The 26,651-nt window shown below is 53.1% G+C and overlaps 11 protein-coding genes and 1 non-coding gene across 12 annotated transcripts; 4 read left to right on the top strand and 8 right to left on the bottom strand.

The window, feature by feature from the left end:
• Window positions 1–2,349: 2,349 nt before the first annotated feature.
• On the bottom strand, window positions 2,350–2,937 carry BP01DRAFT_386746 (uncharacterized protein; the record flags this gene model as incomplete). The annotated part of the gene is made up of 3 exons (XM_025577687.1): window positions 2,350–2,394; window positions 2,441–2,657; window positions 2,777–2,937. The coding sequence occupies 3 exons, from the start codon at window positions 2,935–2,937 to the stop codon at window positions 2,350–2,352; spliced, it is 423 nt and encodes a 140-aa protein (XP_025427038.1).
• Window positions 2,938–3,399: 462 nt separating this feature from the next.
• On the bottom strand, window positions 3,400–3,471 carry BP01DRAFT_t300. The gene has a single exon. It is a non-coding gene; the product is annotated as a tRNA-Glu (tRNA).
• Window positions 3,472–4,511: 1,040 nt separating this feature from the next.
• BP01DRAFT_386747 (uncharacterized protein) lies at window positions 4,512–4,958 on the bottom strand (the record flags this gene model as incomplete). Its single annotated transcript, XM_025577688.1, has 1 exon — window positions 4,512–4,958. The coding sequence occupies one exon, from the start codon at window positions 4,956–4,958 to the stop codon at window positions 4,512–4,514; it is 447 nt and encodes a 148-aa protein (XP_025427039.1).
• A 3,290-nt stretch (window positions 4,959–8,248) lies between these two features.
• On the bottom strand, window positions 8,249–10,770 carry BP01DRAFT_349967 (peroxisomal copper amine oxidase). The gene is made up of 3 exons (XM_025573773.1): window positions 10,039–10,770; window positions 8,741–9,991; window positions 8,249–8,680 (listed from the first exon to the last, which is right to left on the bottom strand). Exons 1-3 carry the CDS (start codon window positions 10,490–10,492, stop codon window positions 8,334–8,336), a joined length of 2,052 nt encoding a protein of 683 aa, XP_025427040.1. The 5' UTR covers window positions 10,493–10,770; the 3' UTR covers window positions 8,249–8,333.
• Window positions 10,771–11,044: 274 nt separating this feature from the next.
• On the top strand, window positions 11,045–11,650 carry BP01DRAFT_187790 (uncharacterized protein). Its single transcript, XM_025570914.1, has one exon. It carries the CDS (start codon window positions 11,168–11,170, stop codon window positions 11,522–11,524), a length of 357 nt encoding a protein of 118 aa, XP_025427041.1. The 5' UTR covers window positions 11,045–11,167; the 3' UTR covers window positions 11,525–11,650.
• Window positions 11,651–11,776: 126 nt separating this feature from the next.
• Window positions 11,777–13,407, bottom strand: BP01DRAFT_377329 (CCR4-NOT core DEDD family RNase subunit POP2; the record flags this gene model as incomplete). The annotated part of the gene is made up of 2 exons (XM_025577005.1): window positions 11,777–12,757; window positions 12,853–13,407. The coding sequence occupies 2 exons, from the start codon at window positions 13,405–13,407 to the stop codon at window positions 11,777–11,779; spliced, it is 1,536 nt and encodes a 511-aa protein (XP_025427042.1).
• Window positions 13,408–13,757: 350 nt separating this feature from the next.
• On the top strand, window positions 13,758–14,386 carry BP01DRAFT_187802 (NADH dehydrogenase [ubiquinone] 1 beta subcomplex subunit 3). The gene is made up of 2 exons (XM_025570915.1): window positions 13,758–13,964; window positions 14,075–14,386. The coding sequence occupies exons 1-2, from the start codon at window positions 13,870–13,872 to the stop codon at window positions 14,235–14,237; spliced, it is 258 nt and encodes an 85-aa protein (XP_025427043.1). The 5' UTR covers window positions 13,758–13,869; the 3' UTR covers window positions 14,238–14,386.
• A 514-nt stretch (window positions 14,387–14,900) lies between these two features.
• BP01DRAFT_349977 (WD40 repeat domain-containing protein) lies at window positions 14,901–16,734 on the bottom strand. The gene has a single exon (XM_025573774.1). The coding sequence runs from the start codon at window positions 16,569–16,571 to the stop codon at window positions 15,021–15,023; it is 1,551 nt and encodes a 516-aa protein (XP_025427044.1). The 5' UTR covers window positions 16,572–16,734; the 3' UTR covers window positions 14,901–15,020.
• Window positions 16,735–16,885: 151 nt separating this feature from the next.
• On the bottom strand, window positions 16,886–19,159 carry BP01DRAFT_328570 (acyl--CoA ligase). The gene is made up of 6 exons (XM_025572952.1): window positions 18,810–19,159; window positions 18,369–18,749; window positions 18,020–18,295; window positions 17,799–17,961; window positions 17,427–17,749; window positions 16,886–17,352 (listed from the first exon to the last, which is right to left on the bottom strand). The coding sequence occupies exons 1-6, from the start codon at window positions 19,083–19,085 to the stop codon at window positions 17,023–17,025; spliced, it is 1,749 nt and encodes a 582-aa protein (XP_025427045.1). The 5' UTR covers window positions 19,086–19,159; the 3' UTR covers window positions 16,886–17,022.
• Window positions 19,160–19,635: 476 nt separating this feature from the next.
• On the top strand, window positions 19,636–20,639 carry BP01DRAFT_360747 (uncharacterized protein). Its single transcript, XM_025575982.1, has 2 exons — window positions 19,636–20,249; window positions 20,297–20,639. Exon 1 carries the CDS (start codon window positions 20,059–20,061, stop codon window positions 20,233–20,235), a length of 177 nt encoding a protein of 58 aa, XP_025427046.1. The 5' UTR covers window positions 19,636–20,058; the 3' UTR covers window positions 20,236–20,249; window positions 20,297–20,639.
• A 1,568-nt stretch (window positions 20,640–22,207) lies between these two features.
• Window positions 22,208–23,628, top strand: BP01DRAFT_408390 (SGNH/GDSL hydrolase family protein; the record flags this gene model as incomplete). The annotated part of the gene is made up of 4 exons (XM_025578814.1): window positions 22,208–22,405; window positions 22,514–22,890; window positions 22,969–23,224; window positions 23,363–23,628. The coding sequence occupies 4 exons, from the start codon at window positions 22,208–22,210 to the stop codon at window positions 23,603–23,605; spliced, it is 1,074 nt and encodes a 357-aa protein (XP_025427047.1). The 3' UTR covers window positions 23,606–23,628.
• Window positions 23,629–24,300: 672 nt separating this feature from the next.
• BP01DRAFT_408395 (beta-N-acetylhexosaminidase) lies at window positions 24,301–26,412 on the bottom strand (the record flags this gene model as incomplete). The annotated part of the gene is made up of 1 exon (XM_025578815.1): window positions 24,301–26,412. The coding sequence occupies one exon, from the start codon at window positions 26,410–26,412 to the stop codon at window positions 24,301–24,303; it is 2,112 nt and encodes a 703-aa protein (XP_025427048.1).
• Between the last annotated feature and the right edge of the window lie 239 nt (window positions 26,413–26,651).

Below are 26,651 nucleotides of genomic sequence, written 5' to 3' on the forward strand. Positions count from 1 at the left end.
GAAATTCGACCATTCATGTCGTCTCTGGGTAGTCTTCCGAGCGCCGAAGATAAGAAAACGCGTTGCCCGCCAAAGCGGCCGAGGCGCAGCCCACTACAGGGCGCAACGACAGGTCCCAAACTTCTTCGCTATCCTCAGTGAAGAAGAAATCGGCACCGTTCCCCAGCATTCTACCGTGAACGTATTTCTCATCCGAGCGATAACCCTAAGGGCGAGGACGTTCGTAAGACTATGGAGAAATGATATAGTTGCAAAGTTGACACTCCAATAGATGAAGTCAGGCTAAATCAAGTAGGGGGCTGATAACCTGATGAGAGCGTGAAGAGGTGTTGATGCTGCCTAACTCTGTGAGATTATTTACACGCGGTGCGTTAAACGGTAAGCTGTCCAGCCTCTCAGGAGGCCCCGGGCTCCGTCAATGGTTGTTGTGCAAGCGACAGCATTGAGAGGTATTCGAGGACCTGAAATTGCAATGCCGCGGCACAGCGGTCACCTTGCCAGACCACGCTATTGTTGAATGCACTGGCCTCGCCTGACCCTCACTTCGCCCCTGGCTTGGAGAAGCTGCATCTTCTCGCTCATGGCAGTAGAGCTTGATAATCTGTAGACAGGCCATTTTCGCTCATAGATCGTAGCGTTGACAGGTCCAGTCCAGTCATAATCATGTCATATCGGAACTTTCGCATCGTCGATGTACCTGTGTTCTGCTGATGGTTCATAGCAAAGACAGCGACTCTGGTGCCCGGATATAGATCCGTTCAATCTGCAAATTGGTAGTTTTGAGGGAGACTTTGATATTTCTACCTCTAAGATTGACATCAACTGACCGGCCAGGGTTCGAAAGGTGATGGACCTCCTCATCAGTAAAGATAATGATTCGCAGGCTGCTCACTTGAACCAGACTTGTATTGATCTTACTTAAAAGATCAGCTTCCTCTAACCTCACCTGGAAAGAGCGCGGTTGGCTGTGTAAGATAGAATCATACTGGCCGGGTGGCTCACATGTATTTCAAGTGGAACACGGACTCGGGGTGTTTTAAGGACCCCGCCGCAGAGCGCGCCGCATCCATAGTGACGGCACTGTCTCGTGGTAGAACACAGCGTCTAGCAGGTACGAATATACCATTGCAGGAATTCAGGCATGTGAACTGAGACTCTCCTGGTCTCAGTCTCTCTCTTTGACGACAGTGCTAGTCATTCCAGACACTCTGTATGGATTCTCTGTATGGATTCACGTAAACGATTTCGTTCACATCTTTTCGCTAGAAAAAGATCTGAGCTATAACTCGCTCAATAGAGAACTGACCGACATCAGAGCATAGTGATATGTTAATCGCCCGTGGACAATTTTCTATTCCTCGGTCATAGTTGGGCACAGTCATGGTTTGTTCTTGTACTAGAGACGTGCAGCCCAAAACCAGATCTTGTCGGAGCTGATCAAGTCCATATTGTCGACTGTTGTGCATAGATAAGCCGGCCGAGGTGAGAGATTATTGCCTGAGCAAGCAAATATATGCAGCGAGCCTGAGTCACCTGAACCGTGTCCTGTGTGCGTAGAATCTCAGGTAGCCACGCGTCCAGCTCGAGCCAGGCGGCAGCACTGTCACCAGGAATAGACCTGTATCATCGTAGGTCAATGTAACACGCATGATTCGCAGCCCGGATCGCAAGGTACTGTTCTTATCAATGTCGTGAGCGCCAGCGAAGGCAAGCTTGAGGCAGCGATGAAGAGAAGGTGAAGTGAAGATAGTGAGGACGGTAAAGCAGAGTCGTTGTCCGTGCAGTGGTTGCACTTGCACTCGAAAGCGTACTTCGACCCCTTTGAGATTGTGGCATCTGCTCTGCGTATTATTCTCCCGCAGTAAGTCACCACATGATCAGCACTGAACTTGCTGGGTATCTTTCTCCATAAAGTCCGGGAACACGTAGCGCTTTGTTACTTCGCCCTGTATCCTCTGGCATTTGTTAACTTGGGCTTAACATGCGGAACATTTCCACACTCCTCACAGTTCTCTCTCTCCCATCGAACCAGTCGGGTGGTATTCGAGTTCATATTATCGGCAGGCAGCATGAGATGTGGAAATGGCTTCTGTCTTGACCAGTTCGGACAAAGAGACGATGCATTGACTATTTCATGGTGCTCATCTGTTGCAGACATATTGCGTTTCGCTCCCGAAGTGAAACGAGGAGAAAAAGGTGCGTTATTCTGCTCGTTTTCCTTGGTGTCTTCTTTCCTGGACGTGCAGGAGAATCCCTCGGTGGAGATTTCTTGTGGTTTGTCGGCGGTCACATCCAACACACATATGAGATATAAGACGAAGAGTCACTTGCTCCCCTGATGGCTAATGCTCAATTGGCAAGTACACGGCCCGGACGGCAATACTTTTGGAATTTCTAGTGAACTGTCAGCGAGTCTCTATCGTGTTGTTATTGCACTCACCGCCATAGCCTTCTTTGTTGCGGCGGACGTCTGATGCTCCACCCGATGTGCCTTTTCGGCGTCCGCGAATTTGCCCGCCAACGCAGCCGCGGCGCAGCCCACCACGGACCGCAAGAACAAGTCCCAAATTTCCTCACTCTCCTCGGCGAAGAAGAAATCGGCCCACTCTGAGGATTGCGGCAAGATCGACACCGTTTCCCAACATTCCCGCAGCCACCTAGGCAATGTTCAGTTCGCGCACCGAAAAATAGTAAGGGAAAACAAAGTACAGAATTGAGCTGGGAAGAAGAACATACCGGAATGCAGTTCGACTTTCTACCGGCGCATTGCCGGCACTTCACCGAGGACGCCGCGTCAAAAACGCAGCCAGTCGCGAAATTCTTCCCCTCAGAGGGGTCATAGTTCTTCACCGAAGTGCGTAAGCACTTCAGGCACCACAGAGAGACGGGAGTAAACGGGTGGTCGGCCAGCGGGCGAAGAGTAGACTGTCTGGCCATTTTGATTCGCCGACAAGATGTCTGGAATGATCATATCCAAGTGATCCTTGATCGCGTAGGCTCCCAGTGTACAATACTATCGTGTGCGGAGGGGCGTCATCCCGCCAGTTTATGGCGCGGGACCTGTATGTTGGTTCATCATCGGGTAGTGGTGTTCAGCCGCCGGTATTCCTCTCTGAACTCTGAGTAGAGCATCGAAATATGGCGAAAAGCTGCAATTTCACGGATGAATCTTTTTGGGTCGATGGTGTTGCAGGGAAGAGAGTTCTTTCAGAGACAAACCTGCCGAGGAGAAGACACATGCACATTATAGTTCGGCATGCCGAGTCCCGGTGGACGCTGACTGCCTACCCGATCCGGCTTCTTCATCCCAATGCGGTCCCGAGCCGAGGGAAAAAATCCCCACACCCACCACATCCTAATCTCAACAGAGAGAAAAAGAAACCAGGACAAAAGAATGAACTCCGATGCGGGGAATCGAACCCCGAGCTGCTGTGTGAGAGACAGCGATGTTAGCCATTACACCACATCGGACCTTGTTGAAAAACAAACTCAAAAAGGACTCTATAACATAAAAACAAGAGGGGGAAAGACAAGTAATGTGGGAAACAGGGTCGGAACAAGAGAATGCGGTTGAATGAATCGGAAAGGGTGAGTGTGGGAGACAAGTAGCTATGTCAAGTGAATATCGTAGAAATACAAACGCAAAACTACTCTGCGTGTTCGAATTCTTTTGACAACTCCTCAGCACCGAGGTCTCTTTCATTCGCCCATTAGTCGTTCTCTGCACCGTATTCAGTATGACGTACCAGGTACTTAGTTCTGCTGATTTCGCCCTCGCGTGGTCTGCCTCTTGCAGGTCGTGATGCTAGAATATAATCAACCTCGTACTTTGCACCAGCACCGGTTTGGATATCTTCTTCAACCGCCGGTGCTTCGTTGTACTGACGCAAGTAAGGGTCAACGTCTTTTGGCGCGGGTTCAAGTTGAGCAACAACTAATCTATAGGAGTCGCGGTTGTGCTTTTAGGCTGGAAGCTAATGAGGATGCGCCCCTGTGCATTGTAGTTTTTGGCTGTGTTTCATGAGTAACAGGCCGCGAGCAAAATCATGTCAAGTCTCTAGTCGGACCAGACTCTGTGTTTTGGGATACTCCGGAAAGCAGGACGTTAGCAGCCTGGGTCCTCCTGATGTGAGCGTTGTCACCAGCAATGCGCTTGTATGTTTGCCGGTAACTGCATCGAACTCGTTGTGGGCAAGGCGAGGTCAATCGTGTCAATTTGTTGGCCAGCGACGTTTTCGTCGATCGGACAAAAAGCAAAGCTAGACGAGATACACAACGCCACTCCACATCGTCCAGGTTAGAGTATCGCGAACGGGCCGCAGCACTTACCCGCAAGGACAGAAGCCGGGACAGACCAAACACTACTCCAAGGAGCATATCTTGTGACTAGGGATGTAGACAATTATGGTACTTCTGCTCTTTACCGCAGACATACATACCGCAAACACTCTACCGCCAGACGAATCGCAATACATAGTGCACATCTGGTCGTGAGGAGATAACTAATCAGTTCAAGGTATAAGGATATCCTCGCGGAGCTGGGCATGGATTTCTAGCTGGGCCCACGCATTCCATCCCGTGAACGAGATGGATCGCAAAACCGGTTGCGCTATCCAGCGTCGCTCGCGACCCGACAGGAGCTGTTGTCCTGGCCAAGGTGGGAGTCCTGGGAGGATCAGAGGGGCCAGGCCCACGGATTCGGCGGCGTCCCAATTCACTATTCCTTGAGTATTCCATATAGCCATGGGTATACCCCTCGCGAGAGGGGGCGGCGCGCGAACCCACGTCCCATAGGTAGTGGACGCAGCCAACACATTTGGCCTGTGCACAACCAGATTGCCACGCTGGACTGGACTGGTCGCGGCAGTAGAGAGCGATGAGCGCCCGGTCTCCGACTTGAGCCTGCAAACACTTGAACGAAGCTGGGAAACTTCAACTGCGCATCTATCGAGCTGCATTGTGTGGTGCTCCGCTTTGTAACGGCACTATGGACGCAACGGGCCGTAACTCGAAGTCGAGCGTGGTACCATACTTGTATCCCCGTGATAGTTATAAGGTCATCAGGACTGTGAACGGAAGCAAGCGTCCTGCGGCGCGTTGAACGCAGGCTCCTGTCTACGTCGTACATACCTTTCAACGACTGATTCTCAGCAAGAGCGTCGCAAAACAGCCGCCGGGTTCCCGCAGCTAAAGCTGAAGAGGAATATGGGAACAGAGGAGAACGTTCCTCTTCTTGATAACACCTTACTCTTTCAGGGGCCTTCGGTGTTTTCCTTAGTGGTGTTGTGATGAAATCACCGGGATTCCAGCCACAGCGGGGCCGGTGGTATATCTTGTTCTCGATTAATGTCTCGGTTTTGCAGGCAGGAATTTCGATCTCGCACAATTTACAGGGCCGGGAACCTGCTTATTGGTCTGGTAGAGCTTGATCAACCAAAGCATTCGAAGGAATCTCTCGTTTTCCTGCTCCTGTCCCCGCAGAAGAGGGGACAGGCTCGCGAGTCTGAGCACTGCTATGAATCAAGTGTTCCTTGAATCTTCGCAGCGCCAGACTGAAGACAAAGCTCAGCTGTGTGTGTTCCGCTTTTCCTTTTTGTTTCATGTCTGGATAAGTAATATCCTCCATGAACGGGCATGACCACAGAGCAACCGGCCATAACACCGCACAATTGACTTTGGAGGGTTTAACCACCGCACCACGGGACCCCAAGGTAGTCAAAGCTCAGGTGCCTGTCAGGTTCCGTCAATCATTCGCGTGTAATGCAAGTCCGTCGACGCTGAATCAGGTGTCAACGAAAGGATGGCAGTCGAAAAGATCGTGGGTGTGTCACCCGCCGAACGGTACTCGAAACCAGCCATAGCGCCAAATTTGCTACCGAGGATAGGCCTGCATTTCGTATAACATATTCTTGCTGCAGGTTCAGACGAGAATACATTCCATGTAACCAGGAACCAACATTCTGCCCCGTTGTGAGCTTTCGCTATCCTGAAGTATGATTACCTGAGGAGGATACTAGAATCTCAGAAAAAGAGTCAGCGCACCGCCAAAGCACACAGGAAGCAAACCACATACCAGTGCCTCTTCCACCTTGACCGGGACTGCCAGTGTCCGAGTCAACTTGGACGGACGCGTTTGCAAAATTCAGCAAAGATCAAAGAATCGCTGATTCGTGACATCTTGAAATCTAGATAAATCCCACCACATACTGTAGCTTTATCCATTTTAACAAGAAGATCCAAGGACCTGAAGGTGCAGCTTCATAGGTCGCTTAGATGGAAGAGATTCTGCAAATTCCTGTACAGTTGTGCGCCGATTTCGGAGACCACGTCTTCTGAATTTTCAGACTTGGACCTCACTCGCATCAGACAAAATCTCGTAGATAGCAAGGTTCTTTAGGGGCTCCTAGAGGAGCTCCTGGAGGCGGCGGCTAGGCGTGGAGTCTAGCATGGTCAGTCACAAGTCTGTTTATCTAGGAGACACAGCGACAAACAGTTAGTACCAGAATCTCAAAGGCTTTGCAAGACAGCTATGATCAGGGGCTAACTCTTGCCCGCGCCTTTCAGCTTCTCCAGGAGCAGGTAATAGACGTATAAACCCAATGCCATACCCAAAGGACATCAGGTAAATGGACATCATTTGCCGGAAGTATGTCGTCAATAGGACCACTAAGCAGGAATGAAAGAATACAGGACATTGTCGTCCCAGTATATATTGTTCACCTCATCGTATGTCAAACCTTCACAAAAGCTACTAATACCGTCTTCGATAGTCTGATGGGAAAGTCATCATGATGTCTTTTCACTGTCAGTGAAAACCTCCTCAAGCGGGGGAGAGGTGCAGTCTGCTGCTCGTGTGATGGGCGACTCTTGCTTAGGGCTAGCGCTGATTTGAGTCATATTGGTGGTAACCATGGTCGTGGAAGTGGTAGGTAGAGATGGCTATAGTGATCTGGGAAGTGGTCAATCATCGATTCGGATGATATCAGTGTATCAATATCGGCAGATTCACTCAGACTTCCTGATGGCGAGTCAGGGTTCCTTGTGAGGGTCAGGGCTCGTTTTCGACTATCATAAAACCGAGCAGTCATCGAGGCCCAGAACATGTCTAGACAGTGATTAAACGGACGATGCGGAGTGAAAGTGACGGAAGGCTAGCCAATGTCTTGGTAGGTCCCATTTCCTCCTAGTGGAGCTCCATCCCTGTATTGGATTGGCCGTAGATTGGCAGGCCGAGACAAACCATGCATGATTCAGTCGCTGACGGATTGGCAAGCAGTGACACTCACGACACTGAGCGAGGTTCATGACTCTCTTCCAAGGTTGGCAGATTGGGGTGATCTCTTCAAAAAGATGTGGGTGGGGCGAAAGATGCGCTGAATGTGGGAATGTTTGACAAAAGGGATTCAGATGAAATGATGGAGTGATGATGGTGGATGATGACAATGAAAAGGTTAGTAGGAAGGAATGCAGATGATGCAGCTATTCACGGCTGATATAGTAAGCTGATGTCAAAGTTGATGGAGAGAACGGATGATGGTGATTGATGACGGTGGAAGGAATCCGGGGTAATACAGAAGATGAGCCTGTTAGGAATAGTAGAGAATAAGATTGTAGGAAGCTGATAGAGAAGCGAGGATGGTGGATGGTGACAGTGGGAATAGGGAGTAGGAAAAGAGAAAATGAGACCATTCAGGATTGATGGAGATTTGTTATAAAAAAGCTGATGAGATAGTTGATCTTGGTGTATGATGACCGTAGAACAGGATAGTAGGAGTATACAACATGGAGTTAATCAGGACTGATGAGAATGATTATAGGAAAGCCGATGGAGATGGGTGGTGATGATGAGGAGGAAGAGGAAGATGATGGGAAGAATAATCAAACACGATAATAAAGAAAAGGAAGAGAATGAAGTCGATGAAAGGAAGAGGAAGAAGAAAAGGGGAGGGAGAAGAGGCTGTATTTAAGCTTGAGGTCGAGGCTGTGCGGAGAAACCCTTCACTCGTTTGTCGCTGATTGAATGGATGAATGGCGGTAAAAGCAGTGAAGGGCCAACCCAGAGAATCATTGTTCCTTGAATTCCTACCAAAACGAGGTCACATAGAAGCCGGAGCTGGTCACGACAATCGGCAACTACTTTCGAGTAGGATCATGTGCATCGCCCTACGAGTCGATAGCCCGATAAGTGAATACCCTACAAAGTGATAGCCCTACTATTCAAGCACCCCTGGAGTCAATCAATAAACATCGAAAAGTCCAATGAAAATCCTAAAGATATATACAAGAATACAAGAAATTCACATTATACCCCCATCCCCACATTCACTCCTCAATTAAACCTGCACACTCGATCCATCGCTCTTCTTGCACGCACAGCCACAAGAATCCGAAGCAATCTGCGACGGCGTCCGGGCGTAGCTCGGCGGCACATCCAGTGCCGGGTTGCGCGCGAAGAAGTGTCTAGGCCGGAGGAGCAACGTCATCGGCTCTGCAGGCATGATCGGGTAGTCCTCCGGCGCGGGGAAGTGGGTCAGCCCGAAAGTGTGCCAGAGGACGATGTCGGTATTCTCGATGGAGCTGTCGGCGCCGGCATCTTCAATCCAGGCGGGCAGACCCATGGAGGGCTCGCCCGAGGTCTGGGGAACGTGGCGGCCTGCGGGGTGGATTTGGTCGTCCGAGTCTGTTGACGGATTAGCAAGTTTGTCAATGGGAGTAAAAACACAGCTAGAGGGGAAACTACATTTGGTCACATGCACAGCATGGCGAGCGAACCCAGCGCGCTTCCAAACCAAGCTACCCTCCTTGGGCAGCAGAGGCGGCACCTCCCGGCTGACCAGCTTGTATGTCACCGGCTTCTTGCTGTACGGATGCAGCTTGTTGGTGTTGGCGATCTCCCAGGTGCGGCTGGTGTTGCCGTCGTAATCCGACATGGCCTCGCGCGGGGTGCGGAACTTGGTCTTCTGGGCGTAGAATGCGTTGCCGTACTTGTTCTCGGCGCTGCCGACCTCGCCGGGTCCCCGCACGGCGTCGACCTGGAAGACGGTGTTGTTGGGCCCGTCGATGTTGGCGTCCACGCGCAGGCAGAACAGGTGCTGGTGGTTGTGCGCGTTGACCCCCGGGTAGACCTCGGTGCCCCAGCCCTGGGTGTCCTCGCCGGGGTTCATCGCATAGGTGTTCAGGATGCCTGTCAGCTTGATGTCCAACTGCACGGTGCCGTCCTGGTGGAAGATCCAGTACACGCAGTACTCGTAGTTGGCAGCGGTGAAGATGTGCGAGATGATCAGCTTACGGGCGCGGGTCACGATGACCGACTCGTCGCGGAAGTCGGTGTGCTTGAAGAGGATGCCGTTGTCCTCTTCGTGGATGCAGATGGCGTTCTTGACAATCGTGCTAGCGCCCGCGCGGTTGACAAAGGCCGCGTCCATGTAGTGGATGGCGCCCTTGCAGTCGCAGCCGAGCGAGAGACTGTTGGTCATATAGCCACCGCCGTACTCGCCGAGATCGAAGGCGTGCTTGCGCTGGTGCGGGTGCTCCGGGTTACCGTAGGGGACGACCATCTCCGCCAGGGAGAGACGGTAGAAGACCGGGCGGACGTTGCCCTTGTCATTGAAGGTGATGTTATTGAGCACGATACCCTCGCGGTAGTTGAACCCGACGTGGATGTTCCAGTTTTGCCAGTCAATGATGCGTCCGTTGACGTTGAATGAAACGCCTTCAGGCTGGGTAATGTGAATGGGCTTGATGTCTGTGCGGAAGCCACCGTCCTTCTCAATGGAGGCCACGTCGTAGTTGTTAGGGGCGGCCCTGCTGATCGGTCGTCGCACGGGAGGGATATCAATGTGAATGACCTCCTTCGTCTCCGCGTTGAAAATCGGGCAGAAGTCCAAGGGGAATGTGTACTGAGAGTCATCGATGTGGGGACGGTAGTACATGAGCGCCTGCTGCAGACGGACGTCGGCGCCGAAGCGCTCATCGTATCCGATGGTCCAAGCTAGGTCTTATCAGCATAGAACCATCAAATGATAGAAGTTGACTCACGGTCGCAGTAAACCTTGTGCATATCTTCCTTGGGGATACCGACGATAGCACACTGCTCGATAACCTTAGGATCCTTGCGGACGATGGACTCAACCTCCTGCAGATCCTCCATTGTGATCAGAGGCTGCACGCCGGGAGTGTGCTTCCACTCGACGACCTTCTCCTTCTCCAGATCGACGATGCCATCGTAGACCTTGCCGCCGGGCGCAATGGCAACAATATCTGCCATACGGGTGGGACGAGGCGTCTTCTGGGGATCCGCCAACCAGGCCATCATCTCGGCCTTGCGGGGCTCGTAGAGCGTGACAGCATTGAAGTTGACTTTGCCATGCTCTTTGCGGATGAGAGCCACCGCAGTATCTATTTCAGCGGTCGAGAGGGGGTCGAGGGGGTGAGGAGGAGGCGCGGTGGCCTTGACATGATGAGCCAATTGTTGCAGACGGTCGAGAACCATGATGTGATGTTTGCTGCTGAAAGGAGAGGATTCGTGAAATTCGTGGGGTGTTTGGCGGGCCCCAAATCGAGGGAGGGTAACTATATATCTAGTATAGTGCGGAGTAGTAGAGTCGGTAACTTATCGCGGCGGATGATGCTTTGAACTTGGCAGACACAGACACAACCAGCCAGCAATCTTGTGCGACTCTGTTTCTGCTGCTGCGATGAACGGGGACATCCCTGGATTTTATAAAGCAGGGTGTCAAATGGCAGCTGCATTGAGTGGATGGCAGCTATCGATGAATCCGATAAGGTGATGATGGGATGAGCACTTGGCATCTGCCGCACGGATGGGCGATAAAATCCACGCCCGGATCCCTTTGCCTGATTCAGACTAGCGTCCGATATGTGGCCGAGGCCGCCAAATGCGGCAATGAGAAGCTGGGCCCGCCAGAGCTGGAGACCCTGGGGTTCGCATACCTTTACCCGATTGACTAACTTATTAATAACTTACTAGTACAGAGTACAGGGTAACCACAGAGTACTCCGTACAGAGTACACACTCAGCAACTGTCGCTTCCCCTCACTCCAGTCCACCCCACCTATCAGTCTAAAGTGGCAACCCGTCAAGTGGCACATATCGTACTTTGTGAGTAATTCTGTCTACAACTCCAACTCAATCTCCCTACGCGCAATGATAAAATGCCGATCTCGGGTATCGCATCGCATCCTACACCAAAAAAAAATAAATAAAAAAATAAGCAGTGGAAATGCCACCCCACACTGGGTCATCAAAAAGAAAATCGATCATATTCCAGCCGTAGAAGAACACCATACACCCGTGCAGAAACCCCACCTCCAAGGCTATACGAAGGCATTTCAGGCGATGAACTCCATGGACGAACCGAGAACTAACGACAAACGAACAAGGACAATGCACCAAGAAAACACAACCGATGCCACATGCTATGTACATCCATCAAATCGGATAGGACCCATCCTGTCCGCCAGCCCAGACCAGCGACAAACAAGCAGAACACCCGAGAGATAACCAGCTTGATAAGCTTAAGCCCAAACAGACAGCGCAGATTCAAAACCACGCAAACTGGAAACACCCCGGGAAGACACGGTTCAATGGGTGACGGGATACGGGGGCCGCAGTAGGTTCCTATACAGAACGGGAGGGAGAGAAGGAAAAGGTAGAGGAGGTCGGCAAAGGCAGTCGTAAGCTCTGCGCACCTAAAATCGAAAGCCTGAACGCAAGGGGACAGTCAATCCGACGATCCGGGGCACGGTCAGAAGCTCAGGATTTGGCCGCTTGGAATTGGGCCAGTACGCCGCCCGTACCACCGGGAGTCAAGGTATGAGGCGTTTGACTACCGCCGATGTGACCAGCGTTAGGGGTGCTGGGGGTACCAGTGGCCGAGTAGATGGTGGCTCCATTGAGATTCGGGGTTTGGTGCGGTTGCATGTGGTACAGCAGTGCTGGCATCTGGCCGTTCAGGCCCCAGATTTGCCCGGAGTATTTCGAGTCGTCGATGGTGCCGCCAAAGACGAGCTGGCGCATCTTCCAGTAGATCTCGCCGGTGACGAGGGAGTCCGATCCGGCCTGGTGGGCAATTCCCACCCGCTTGACGCCCAGCTCGTCTGCAATGTCCTGCAGACCCGACTTTTGGCCCAAGTTGGTGAGAATCTGCGCCGCGGCCTGCGTGAGCGGGGTGTCGTTCACCGCCTGGTTGCGCCCGGCGTGCTTCATCAGGTACTTAATATCGTAGAGCGAGGGGAAGAAGATGTTCAGCAGCTTGTGGAACTCCTCCTCATTCTCCGGTAGCGGCTTGCAGAGCATGATCTTCATCAGGTAGCCGAAATCGTAGCCGGAGTGGAACGAGACCCAGTGCACGTCGTCCAGCAGGACCAGCCCCGAGCTGATCAGGAGCGCGCCGAACTCGAACGGATCGATGCCGTTCTTCTCGTGCATCGTAAAGTCAATCCCCGCCTTGGCCAGCATCGCCGTCGACTCCTGCGCGTACATATCCTCCTCCAACGAGAACCGGAAGTTGAACTGCCATGTGCAAGGGGCGGGAACGAGGCTGTTGCCGAGGGGCTGGCCATTGGTGTCGGTGGCGTTGGGGGGCGGGACCTCGCCCTCGGCCGAAAACAGGGTGATGCCGAGTTGGATCATTTTGAGAAGGTCGACGTTACACCGGAGGGTTTGGTAGTGGTAGTCTGCTTTGTTTGTGAACGCTCCGATCGGACGTGCGACAATGCCAGGAAACTCGGTGTCCTTGGACGGTGTGTTAGCTTGCACACCCCTCCGGCGCAGGGAGCGATCGAACGTCGTCCCGGCCACATACTGAAGCGGTAGAGGAAGCGTCTTACCATGCTGATGTACGGGTATTTCTCCACAAACTGCCGCAAGATCGCCATCTCCTGAGCCAGGTTGTGACTCCAGACGTCACGAATCCGAGTCTTCACAGCGCCGGCGGCCTTGGACTCGAGCGCCAGCCGGCCGTCATGAGCCTGATGTAATTGCTGTTGTTGCATCTGCGCGCCCCGGGCGAATCCCATCTGAGCGGCATGGCTGGCGAGCCCCGTGCCGCCTGCATCCGCAGCGCCTCCCGCCAGAGCTGCCACGGAGATGCCGTTTGCAATGCCGGAGCCGGACAGGGTGAATGGGTTGATGTTGGTGTTTGGGATCCCGGCGGCGAAACCGGGGTGACCGCCGAGGGAGGGCGGCGGAAGGGCGGCGTTGGCGGACTGGGCATGGGCGGGATGATGTTGTTGTTGTTGTTGTTGCTGCTGCTGCTGTTGCTGTTGTTGCGCGGCGACGGCGGCGGCTTGCTGGTGTTGTTGTTGAAGATGGGCCTGCTGTAAGTGGGTATATGATGAAGCGCCGAGGCCAGCAGGCCCGTATCTGCCGACAGGAGGTGGCATTATCGAGAGGACACGGGGGATTGAGCTAGCGTCATAAATTGAGGTGCACTGAACGAGTAGGTGTAATGAAGTCACAAGCGAAAGCCAGAGCTTAGCAAAGAGGAGCGAGACACGAGCGAGGCGAGTGGTGGTGGTGAAGGATGAGTGAGGATCGGGCCTTTTTTGCGGAAGAGAGAGGGGAGTTCGAGGTGAGAGAGAGATGTCCAAGGCGGACAACGGAAGCAGAACGACCTCACCAGCTCAGAACCTCCGTCCTTTCCATCCCCGGCCCATTCCGGTTTAGCGTGCCAAGACCGACTTCTCTCACTTGAGTCTTGAGTGTGCAATGGTTACAGCTTCAACTACACCTACAGATTAACACCCCACCTCCTGCGCCTGCAAATTGTCCCCTCACACCCTGCGGACACCGCCGATTCAATCCCACTCACCTACTCATCCAACTCCCCCCTCAAATCCAGCACAATGGCCCGCCATCCCACCGGCTTCGACATCAACGAATTCAAGCGCGCCGCCCACCCCCAGTCAGTTTGGGCCAAGCAAGACCCTTGGGCTCGCTAGTACGTCCTTTTCCCAATTGGCAATATGTCTCTGTTGACAAATCACTGCACTGTCTACAAACCACTATATCTATCTCCCAACCATATAACTGACCCGTCTGGGAAAATAGTGAGACCTGGCGCTACACCGGCCCCTTCAGCCGCTTCAACCGCTTCAAGACCCTCTTCCCGGGTCTCGGCATCGCGACCGTCGCGTTCGCAGGATACTGCGCCTACGAGGCTGTCTTTCTCAAGGATGAGCATCACGGTCACCACGGCGAGAAGCACCATTAAAGTTCCAGACGGAATGGACAGCTAGGCTCCTGAGTTCAGTTGGGCTAGGAGATCGAGGTGGGTTGGCCTGGGGTAATCGCCGATGAGAATGTGGAACTGGTCGATTCGAGATGCAGATGCATGCGGACGACGTACAGAATACTTGCCTGGGAAGGGGGGAGTGTTGCGCTGGGGTAGATGCCCTCGGCCGGATGGTTACGGGAGTAGAACAGCGTACCCTCGTCCGGGTCGCCACGGGAGCGTGGTTGATATGAGGAAGGGGATGGGTGCGTTGCTCCAGTGCTGTGGGCTGTGATGCTATATTGGTGGGAAGTGTTTTGAGCTGGAAGCAGGCACGCGGAGGTTCAGTTTCTGTCTTATGAGGTTTCTTTCGAGATAGAGGTGGAGCTTGGGAATCCTTCGTAGGAAGGGCGATTGTCTGATATGATGGATGCTGAAGAGATTAGGTTTGTACATAGATATCGTGATTCAATGTTTGTCCTGGTTTACTGTATTCGCAATACGTAGAGGCTACCTACTCCGTTGCTCGGTGCTGATTAATGGATGGTCAGCGAGGGGGTATGATTGTAGGTTACCTTAGGTTGGAAGTGATTGTGCCAGTTGTCGTCGTCGTATTCCGAGTACACTAAGGAACAGCCAATTGTAGAGCAAGTAATGGTCATCGGATAAGGTATCATTCATAATAGTAAAATCTCCCAGCTGACAGCCAGCCGCACCGCACATCTATACATGACTTTAAAGTCTAATCATAACAAGCAAAACCACATTCAAACCGAGATACAATCACTCCTCGAAAACCAGGGAAATACCATCATCACCCGCCGTCACCACCCGCTTACCATCCGCGCTCTGCACAAACGCCATGATACCACCCGACTGCTCGCCCTCCGAGTTCTCCACCAGACCCAAATGACCCTTCCACTCCTTCAACAACCCGTGCCCCGCCGCAGCGGTGCCACCACGCGCGTCCCACCGTCTGACGATCCCGTCCATGCCGACCGAGGTGAGCAGCCACGACTGGCTCTGCGGGGCCGAGGCAGCGGCCAGCGGGCCCGCGCGGGGAGGCGCGGAGCCGACGCCGGCGCGGTTCTGCAGGAACTCGACCTTGACGACGGCGCCCTCGTGCGCCTCGCGGATGTGCCGGCGCACGGCGAAGCGATGCGCCGCGTCGAACAGCGCGATCGAGCCGTCGACCGAGCCCGCCGCGAGCAGAGTCAGCGGCGGGGAGGAAAAGGAGAGCGTCTCGACCCCATCGGACTGCGCCTGCAGGGAGGCGAGCAGCGTGCCCGCCGCAGAAGCGCCGGTCTGCGCCTGCGACGCCGCCTTGCCCTTGGCCTTGCCGGTAGCAGCGCCCCCGGTCAATCGCGGCAGACCCACGACCTTGATGTGACCCTCGGCTCCGCCGACGGCGGCGATGGCACCGCCCGGGGAAATGGCGATCGAGTACAGGCCGCCGTCGACGGCGAAGCGCTGGTCCTCGGGCGTGAGACCGACGACGGCGCTCGTGCCGGCGGAGGAGGCGACACCCGCGGCCGCAGCGGCGCCGAAGACGTCGTAGACGTAGAAGCTGCCATCCTCAGAAACGGTGCCCAGCAGATTGCCGTCGGGGGTCCAGGCGCCGGCCGTGCAGGAGGCGGTGTGCTGGAAGAAGGTCTGGATGATGGAGATGGGCTGGGCGGCGTCGGTGTGGTCGATGCGGAAGACCCAGGCGCTACCGTCGTTGGCGCCGAGGGCGACCACGTTCTTCTTCTCCTCGTCGCCTTTCACGTTGGGGCACACGGCCACCCAGTTGATCTCCTCCACCTCCTGGGTCTCAGCGACCAGCTCCCACGCGAGGCCGGTAAGCTGCGGCGTCGTGTCCCGGTAGGCCCGCAGTTTGCCGTCCAGGCCGGCGGTCACGACGTACTCGCCTTTGGGCTCGGTGAAAGCAACCCCGTTCACGGTGTCCGTGTGGCCGACCAGCTCCGCCAGCGGTTGCAGGGACTCGCGCTCTTGTTTCGGTTGGGGGTTGGACTCGTAGCTCTGGGGAAGGAGGGGCCGCACGGCGTTGGGCGTCGAGTCGAAAATGTAAGCCTTGTCGTCACCGGAGCCCGTGATGACAATCTGGTTGTGGATGGGGTGCTGCGCAATGCAGAAGACCGAGTCGGTATGGCTGTCGAAGTGGGCGGCGGAGTCGTTCTCGAGTGTGATTTCTTGCTCCTCGTAGGTCATGGCCTGGTCTTCGTCTTCACCATCGGACTCCATGGGCTGGTCCTCATCGCGATGGAAGACTTCCTCGGCCTCGTCGGCCTGGATGTAGGCGTCTTCGTCCTCACGGCGTTCTTGAGAGGACATGATGAGTATGCGCTGGGGGGAGGGGGGAGAGGGGAAGGAAGCACGACAGGAGATGATGGATAGATAGGCACAGGCAATTCAAGTCTCTACTGCGACAGTCAGAAGAGGTCAATGGAGAAGAAATGAGAAATTAAATGCCATGAGAGGAAGAGGCAAGAAGCAGAGGCAATGGGAGTATTTTTTTTCTTCGCTGAGATCCCCCCGCTTAGAAATTCATTTCTTCCCCGCGATCGAGCCAAACACTGCAAACATCGCTGCGGAAGGTTTCGAAGCTCCCAGCCGGTGGAGAAAGAGCCAGATGCTTCGTTGTGATCGGTCATTCCACTGCTATCTACTATATCGCGTTCACTATCTACACAAATTCAATATATACCTATAAATGTATAGAAAGGTCTGTCTCGCAGACCTTCCATCTGAGTCCGCCACACTCTTCGCGTCTTCCAAACGATGCCTAAAGTCTCGAGCCAGCCTGTCTCCGGGCCTCCTTCTCCTGGTCTCGCAGCAAACGACGCAGAATCTTGCCGCTCGGGCTCTTAGGAATGACATCGAGGAAGCGCACACCACCCTTCAGCCATTTGTGCCGGGCTTTGTGGTCTTCCACGTGCTTCTTGATAGACTGGATCACCTCCTCGTCACTGCCCGTTGCGGACGGCGACTTCACCACAATCGCCTTGGGTACCTCGCCAGCGGCATCGTCGGGGATCGCGATGACCGCACAATCCGCCACAGCGGGATGGGTCAAAAGATGAGCCTCTAGTTCGGCGGGCGCGACTTGTAGTCCCTATGCACGTTGACCCGTCAGCAGCCATCTCTATAGCAAGCAAGCAAGCAAGAGATCAGGGGCGCTCCACTCACCTTGACCTTGATCAATTCCTTGATGCGATCGACGATGAAGACGTGTTCGGTCTTCTTGGGGCTCAAACGGATCACGGCTTCGTCTCCGGTATACATCCAGCCGTCTTTGAACGTTTCCTTGGTGGCTGTGTCGTTGTTCAGATAGCCCAGGACCACGCTGGGGCTGCGCACGACAAGCTCGCCAGGGGTCTCGTAGCTGGTAATCTCCTCGCCCTCGGGGGTCACGATCCGGGCTTCCACGCCCGGCAGGATTGTGCCCGAGGACCCGAACCATACATCCCACGGATGCGTGGAGGTGACGACCGTCGACGTCTCCGTTAGACCTGCACAGCATTAGCCATAAGGCGGATGGTGAAAGGTGGATCGTCTTACCGTATCCTTGTCGTATCGTCACCTTAGGGTAGAGCTTCTGGAAGTCTTCGGCAGTTTCCATCCCCAGCGGCGCGGCACCAGTGAAGACCGACTTGACGGCACTGAGATCGTACTTGGCGCACGTCTCTGCATTGCGGATCATATTGATGAGGATGGGAGGGACCTAAGCGTTCCATCAGCATAACACCCTCTTAGCCGCGGTCCCGCCCGAATTGACTCACCACGAACAACGAGGTGATCTTGAAATCCTGTATGCAGGCCAAGAACGAGTCAAGCTCAAACCTGGGCAGAACCACCACTTTGTCGCCTCTCCACGGACCCGCGTGGCACATCACGACGAGGGAGTAAATGTGGCTCTGGGGCAGTAAACACATGACAACGTCGGTGGGCTCCCCTTGCGTGCCGGGATCCTTGCGCGAGTCGCGGTAATCCTGCTCGAAGGCTTTGATCTGTAGCACATTGGCGATCACATTGCGGTGTGAGACCATGACGCCTTTCTACGTTTCCCAGATGGTTAGTCCTGTTCATAGGGATGTTGGGTCGGATTCTATTGTAAGCATAAGCACTTACCGGCAACCCCGACGTCCCACTCGAATAGCACAAGAACGCCGTCCGACGGGCGCCCTCCCCGGGGCCCCAATTCAGCGCCTCAACCTTTGGTAGTGCTTTGCCCGCCTCGATCAATTGATCGACTGTCTTGAACTGCGCGGGGGCCTTGACTCCCGGGGTGAGTTGCTGCGGCACCTCGAGCAGGAAGATGCGATCCCGGGACAGGCCGGCGGCATCCGCAGCCTCGAGCGCCGTCTTCAGCAGCGGCAAACAAGTGAACAGCACCGTAGCCTTGGAGTCCTGCAACTGGTACTTCAACTCCGCCGCTGAGTAGGCCGCGTTGGCGGGGCTGACCACTCCGCCCAGTCGATGTACAGCCCAGGAGAGCGTTAATGTATCGATCTGGGAAATGCCAGATTAGCTAACTAGGTCTTGTAAATAACCTTGGTCGTGTCAACGTACGGTGTTTACACTGAAAATCGCCAGGGTCTTGTCCCACTCGCTGCCTGCGTTGGGCTTCCAGTCGAAGCGATTGGAGAGCGAGCGCGCCAGGTGTTCAACGCGATCTACCACATCCAGCCAGGGGTAGGTCTTTCCGGTGACTCCACACGTAAAAGGGTTCTGCGAGTAGCCAAGGGGATTGCGGCCGTGGAGATCGGTAAGCATGAACTCGGCGAGTGAGATGCTGTCGGGGATGGGTGACAGTTTGCCCGCCGTTTTGGGGGGGCCGAAGACCATCTTTCTAGTATTGTCTTCGAGGAATTTACGGTGGTTAGAAAGTGTGATTGGGAGAATAGAGATGTAAGTGAGAAAATAGGCAAAGGACAGAAAAACAAGAAGACGGGGGTAATGGAGGACCGGGGAAATAAGTACAGCTTACGAGCGCATTGCGGGAAAAGCTTGGGTTTGTTATCGGCGGAAATGCCGAGGCTTTTGTGCTACTGGGATTGAGATCCCAACCCCGGCCTGGAATGGTCTGTACAATCTATCCAATAATCCATGGAGTGGGATTATCTCTGATAAAGCAGAGGAATGTTCTTAGACTGAGAATCGCATCCTTTCATGCATTGTATGGCAGTCAACCCGGGAGAATGACCCTATTAATGCACAGTGTATACTGCATAAGGTACTTCAAGGGCGAGAAATAACCGAGGCAGCGGTGGAGAGGCGCTTTTCCCCGCAAAAGATCGCCACACCCTAATTTTGGGTTGGATGACATCGGAGGGACTCCAATTTTGCATACCCTCAATTATGCGGACAAAAATAAAATGTTCAGGATGCCTTTCCAGACTTGCCCAACATGCTCAATAGGCAATGACATCAAAGGTCAGCATTACTACACTGTAGTTGTAGTTATAGTTACCGATGCGGATGCGGAAAGGGATCTATGCAAGTGCCACCGTTACATCCCCACGCTATACCAACCATTATTCACCCCTAATGTGAAGGAAGAGACCACAATGATTCCCATTCCATTATTCTCTGTGAGTAAGACACAAAACGCCAGTGTCGTGACATCACTGGGAAACACATCAATGAGTACATCAAAGGCGTTCCAAGAATAACCACCTCGTACCCATTTGTTGCAGTCCACACAACCATCAGACCTCTTCTTAGCCTGCCTCAACATATCATCTCTCCGGAGAAATCAGGAGCACAATCTGCCGACTTTTCGCTTCATTCAACACCCTTACCCGCTAAGAAGCAATAAATGGACCCCTGCGAAAACTGCGGTGGCGAGGACCATCGCTCTGATGCATGCCCCGTACCCCGCTGCTACACCTGCCTGAAGCTCGGCCATATCGCGCGCGTCTGTCCCGATCAGATCTGTCGCAACTGCCACCAGCGCGGCCATGAGGCGCGCGATTGCAAGGATATGAAGCCATGAGGATGAGGATGATGGTGAGCGTGATTGTTTGTTGTTGGAGATGAGAGGCTGATCGTGGTAGTGCATTTGAGAGGGAGTTCCGGGTGCACCTCATACTTGGGTGCGTTGGGTGGGTTTACACTCTGAGTTGGGAATATTGAGTTGGGCGTACTTGGACATTCCAGGTTGTGACATGATACTTTGGGTATATCGATCTCTTCTTCGATAAGTTGCAAATTGGTTGAGACGGGTCGAAGCTGGGTACATGGCGGGGACCTTGTGGTAGCTGCTCAACATATCGTGAGCAGGGATTCTGATAACCGGAGAGGAATCAGTGTAAATGGAAATAGTCGCTTGTGCTCCCTACCCTCTCTTCCCAATGAATGTATGTACAGCCCTCTGGCCAATTCATGCGGCAAGCCGGGTAATGAGAAAACGATCTGTTGATCGCGAGGATTGATACCAATATGAGCTTCCTTAATGGCAGCAGTGGTGGGAAATATCAGACTCAGCTATGAGCGGCAGGCATACGTCGCTTTGACAGCATTGTATTCTCAGCTACACCCCAAAATGTGGGGAACCCACCGTTTCGGAGTATGGTCCGTCTATAACATTATGCTTACCCATTTTATTCTCTGATTAGGATGGTTGGGACATGCTGCGTGCCTGTGTGGATGTCGCGCAGAGGCATTGCTCCACTCCCAGTGTGGGTATACGCGTCCTGGTCATCTTTGAATGTTGTGTTGCTGAGGCTGGAAATCCATAGTGGGGGTGATGCGTATCAAAATTCTTCACTTGGCTGATATCTACAACGGCTACAGCGATAGGACGTAGGTTAGTCTATATAAACTACCCTCTAATTAAAGTAGAAATCAAGGTCTTACAGGCCGTGTATAAATGAAAAGATTAGAGAAGAGAGAAAAGTACATCGAAATAGAAAATGATAATTTCATCATATGAAACAGCCAAACCACGTTCAGTAGCTTAATACGCAGCTTAATGAGCAATCGGAGGGGTGTGCTTCGGTGTCTTGTTCGGCAAGCTTTGCCATACCGTAGTAGCTCTAGCTGTAAGACAACAGTTGTTAAATGTGAGATGATTGTCGTCAAAAGCACTTCTTTCTGACATGTTCATCAGTTAAACTCCATGATGTTCGTGGTTGTGAAGCTTTAAATTTAATGGGGTGCGGAGAAAGCGGACCGCTCGAGTCGGAAGATTCAGAAGGACTGTTCTCAGGAACAGTACAGAGCATATAACTATAGTATTTCAGAACTGGCCTCTGCGTACGACCACCCCTTTCATACAATTGTAAATCACTCGAGCATACATATATCAGCAAGATCCTATCATACATCTACAAATAATCATCACATACCAGTGAACTAAAAAAAATCCTAGTAAGTTAGCATGGCGAAATTCCATCAAGACACCGCTTAAGCCCTCCGCTCCTGTAACTGGAATCGAATCCAAGTGTTCCCCCCGTCTGCAACCCAATTCTTCTTCCCACGTCTCGCCTAAACTGCCTACAATTTATGCCAGCTCCAAACCGGGATAACCTTCGGCTAAGCCTTTGAGATGCGGGCAAACTGCCAAGCGATATCTATAGGCGGGAAAACCCCATCACAGATTGGCACAACTCACCCCCTCGCCTCCGGATAAATCCACATTTGCAGCACCAGCACATAGAAACCCCGCAATCAAATCAAGATGAGTGCCACATGTACCCACCGTCATCATTCTGCAGTGCGAGCTGCGACAGAGGGACATTGGAGAGCCGGAGCCGAAGGCATCCCCATGACCGGAAGCGGCATCCGCAGCCGGCTAAATGGGAGACCCGTCGCCACTATAATGTACAAAGTGTTGACAACAGGAACAGATTTCCCGGCTGTGGCCCATAAGTTATAAACAGATCCCAGTCTGGTGGTTGGCGACTCAATGAAGTTTCTGCTTTGCACTTCTGAGCCTTTGTGCAACTATTCCGACCATGCGACACATGCCTGTGCCCGCCTTCCGCGCAGCCCTGCTGCTGCCGCTCTTAGGGCTGGAAGTCCCCGCCGCCGCCGCCAACTGGGGCCCCCGCCAATTCACAAGTTTGGTCACCTTCGGGGACAGCTACACTGACGATACGCGTTTCTCCTACTTTCAGACGCATAATAATTCCGCTCCACCGGTGGGATGGGTTGAACCGGAGGTAAGTCAGCACTGTGTCAACCCCACTCACCTCAAACCCCATATTTAAACCAGCTCCCCCCCTCGCCAACAAACATAACTACTTCTGGCATACTGAACCCCGGGGAAGGCCAACATCTCCTCCTCCGGCGGCTATATCTGGCCTCACTACGTCGCAGCCTACCACCCCGCCATCAAAACCCGCTACAATTACGCCGTCTCGGGCGCCACCTGCTCCAACGCCATCATCGCCCGTCCCTACGATTCCGCCGGCCATTTATATCCTTCGGTGCGAGAGTATGAGGTCCCCGCCTTCACCGCCGACGCCCACTACACCGACCCGACCACCCACCAGCCCTTCCTCAACCTCCCCGCTGATGAGACTGTCTACGCGCTATGGATCGGAACGAATGATCTGGGGAATAATGCGTTTCTGACGGACTCGCAGCTGAATAATGCCACGGTTGTGGACTATGTGGATTGTGTGTATGAGGTTTTGGATGGGGTGTATAATGCTACCACCACCACCACCACCACCGCGCACACTCCCAACCCCCCTCCCACCAAACAGGGTCAAGGAGACAGCAGAGCAAAATACTTCATTCTCATGAACGTCATCCCCCTACAGCTGACACCGCTGTACGCCACCCCCGAGAACGGCGGCATCGGGCCGAGTAAATACTGGCCGGATAAGCCGGCCAATCTGACGGAAATTTCGGGCAGGATGGAGGGTCAGGTGGTGTTGGTGAATGAGGCATTTCGGTGGCGCACAGCCGCAGAGGTGGTCTTGAATCAAAGGTGGCCTGGGGTGGAGGTGGCGGTTTTTGATGTTTATTCTTTGGTGAGTCTATCTTTTTGGGGGCGAGGCGGAAGGCGCTTAACTTTTTTTCTTCTCCTCGGGACTGAGTATCATTTGTCTTCCTCTGAGAATTGTTCATCTTTTTCCTTCTGGGGCTATTGCTAATGGCGGCTGTTCTAGATCCAAGAAATCTACCACAATCCCACGCAGTATCTGAATGGGAGTGCGCCGGCGAATGTCACCGGGTATGAGTACCATTGCAACATCAACGGGACGGACTGCGTGAAATCCGATAGTCCGGATTCGTTTCTGTGGTTTGATGCCTTGCATCCGTCCGAGCGGACGGATCAGATCATTGCGGAGGAGTTCATCAAGGTCGTAAGCGGGGAGAGTCGGTTTGCGGAGTATTGGTCGGGAGAGTAGATGATAGGGTCAGGGGGTTTGTGATGATTTGGAATGATGATGATGAGAAATGAGTAGATTCTGTTTATCTGATGTGATCGGAGTCGATTGTATATGTGCCGAGAACTGGGTTGGCGGCTGCTTCGAGGGCAACAATTTCTTGGTATGTTGTTCTCTCTCTTCGTCTGGTGCTCGGAGTAGCTTGAAGCGATACAGCAGATCCCAAAGCCCGTACGGCCAACCAGCGAGCTCCCGTCGAAGGCTTGTAGTGATTGTAGTGCAACCCTGGTCGGAGTTGTAAGCTCAATTCTGTTCATCAGCCGATGCGAAAGAGTTCTTACCTTCCATGCTGTTCGAGTAAAAGGAGTGAGGAAAGACCAACGAGGGGAGAGAAGAAGGAGAGATGAAACGAGGAGAGAGAAGAGAGAAAAAGGGGTGATAACGAAAATTGAGAGAAGTGGGAGGGAAGGATGGGAAATATAAGGTGAAAGGCGGAGGATGAAAAAGCTGGAATTAACAGTGAATGATCCTCCAGCTGGCACCATCAGCTTTGGCAAGTTTGCGCGCTGCCAGATTCATCACCTCCACCTCTTATTCGATGCACATCAAAGGCTTCAAGCTTGAAACAACTACAAGTCTTCATTTTCTTGGTATCCATAATTCGATCACCATAGATCATGCGCTTCGACTTCACTCTAACTACCTAGATGTCCATACTAGTAGGAACTGAGCCGTAAGTGCTGCACACTCCCCTCTATCCAGTCCAACGGTGCGACAAACGCCATCTGACTCCAGGAAAAGAGAGTATTCTTTCCTCCAAACACAAACACCTCAAACCTGCCTGCGAAGGTGCCATCAATCCAGACGCGACTTCCACCAACAACATCCGTGCATATCGTGATAAGGCTTCTCAACGGTACAGCCACGGGTTCATGCGTCGAGGATGTCGTGTTGACCCAGATTCGGCCTGGATACGCGGGATCAAATCCATCAGACTCAGACACAGATCGCAGAGGATACTCCCACCCATCCGACACAAATGTCAAAGAACCATCGAATCCCAATTTGAGCATTGCATCTTCGGAGGAGAGAGCAAACGGTCCAGTCACATTAAGCTCTAGCGTATAATTCATTCCCTTACTACCATATCCCAGGTGCAGTTTGCTGGTGCTGCCGTTGTTCATTGCATTCCAGCTAATCAGTTCTCCTTCACTTAGATTCGTTTCTTCAAGAAGTCGCCGATCCAGATTCTGCCCCACGGCGTTCGCACTCAGCAACCGCATTGAATCGGCCAAACGCGATACATCCAGCTCCTGACCACGGTTACCAGACCACACACGAGATGCAAATGTTGGGATTCCGTCACGGAGGGCATAGTACGCCTCCAGCTGCGTTGTCGCGTCGGGACCATTATCATTCCAGGCTGCGATGATGGCTCCCTTGACACGTCTCGGATCAGGCTGCCTGGTGGTATTATACGGGTTGAACAACGGTGGCGCCCATTGCAAGTCTTCCTCGCCTCCGAAATTCAACAATCGAGTATTGTTGAACAAAGGGGGATACGGAGCTGGGAGGATGGGCATGTGGTCATTTTTTAGAGACATGTAAGCCCACCAATCTTCGGAGTTGATCAACTCATACCCATCTTCTGCAAGGCTGACAGGATCTGACTGGCCATATTGCCAGTGCTGAACGATGACATCCTTGGAAATTTTACGGGTACTCGACGGCTCGTTCGTGCCCCAGATGCGGATCTTCTTCCCTGCGGTCTCATTGATGAAGCGAGCCATCTCGTTGACAAAGTCGATGTAGTCGTCCGCCAGGGCGACGTCGTACTCATCCGCTCCGATATGAACCTCTTTTGTTTGAAACCATGGGAGGAAATCCGACCATATCGATTTGACCAGCGGTACCGTATCCGGGTGCGTCAAGTTGAGGAGGTCCTTCGACTCCAGCGCCAATTCCGGCTTCCACTTGGTGATAGACAGTGCATGCCCCGGTGCCTCGATCTCCGGAATGACGGTCACTCCATGTTGCGCGCAATGATATTGAAAGTCTTCAAAATCCGCCCGCGAAAGCGTCTCGTTAGGTCTTTGCACCAACCCCTGCAAATCCGAGCTCTCGGGTCGCAATGAGAATTGTGAATAGACGTCGTACCACGTCTCATTATGCCCGCGGTTCAACGGATAGTTGTCACTGCTGTGGTAGTGGAACTCGGACAACTTAAAGAACGAGGCGTACGTGCACAGGTCTTTGAGAAATGCTGGAGAGTACCATTTGCGACCCGCGTCAAGCATGAACCCCCGCGTGACAGACGAAGGCGCGTCCAGTGTTCGGCCGGCTGGGACTGTTTCCAGGTCGTGAATCAGCAATTGCTGTAGAAATGTCCGTGTTCCCCACCACATCCCCCGAGCACCGGAACCGCGAATAGAAGCTCGGCCAGCATCAAAGATGAGCTCATAACCTTCCTCGGTGGGTTCCTTGTTCTCATATGTTAAGTTGACCTGCTGTTTGTTCAAAAAGTCTAGGAAGATCCCCGTCTCGTTGATTTGGACTGTGTCTACCACACGAAGTACCCAAGACGTGTTGGTCATTTCTTCTACATCCTGGCGAAAGGTCTCCGCAAACTCGCCAGCGGAGGGAGGGATCAGAGTCAGCCCATTTTCGTCACGCCAGGACGCAAAAGTGCTGGTGATGAAGATATTCTTCTCTACTGCCCAAATGTCGAATCCATCGCGCGACAGCCCCGTCGCATTCCACTCGACTGGCGGAAGGACTTGTAGGGCATATGCAACCGCAACTGTGCAGGAAAGGGCCACAAATCTCATGATGTGAATTGGGATTATCAGTCTTCCTTGCACTGCTAAGGTCTGTCGGTTGAGTGAGCAACAACATGGAGGCTGGATCTCGCGAGGTGCAATATGTAAGGGACGTATACTATGTGGGGATTGCACCACCTACGCCCGAGTCGTTACATTTCCATGCGGGGAATAAACATGCGGTTCTACGGAATTGACCTATCACTGCCAAAGCTCCCTTCCTACAACATGCCGATCGTTGGTGCGCC

Source organism: Aspergillus saccharolyticus (assembly GCF_003184585.1).
Source record: "Aspergillus saccharolyticus JOP 1030-1 unplaced genomic scaffold BP01scaffold_53, whole genome shotgun sequence".
Taxonomy (NCBI): domain Eukaryota; kingdom Fungi; phylum Ascomycota; class Eurotiomycetes; order Eurotiales; family Aspergillaceae; genus Aspergillus; species Aspergillus saccharolyticus.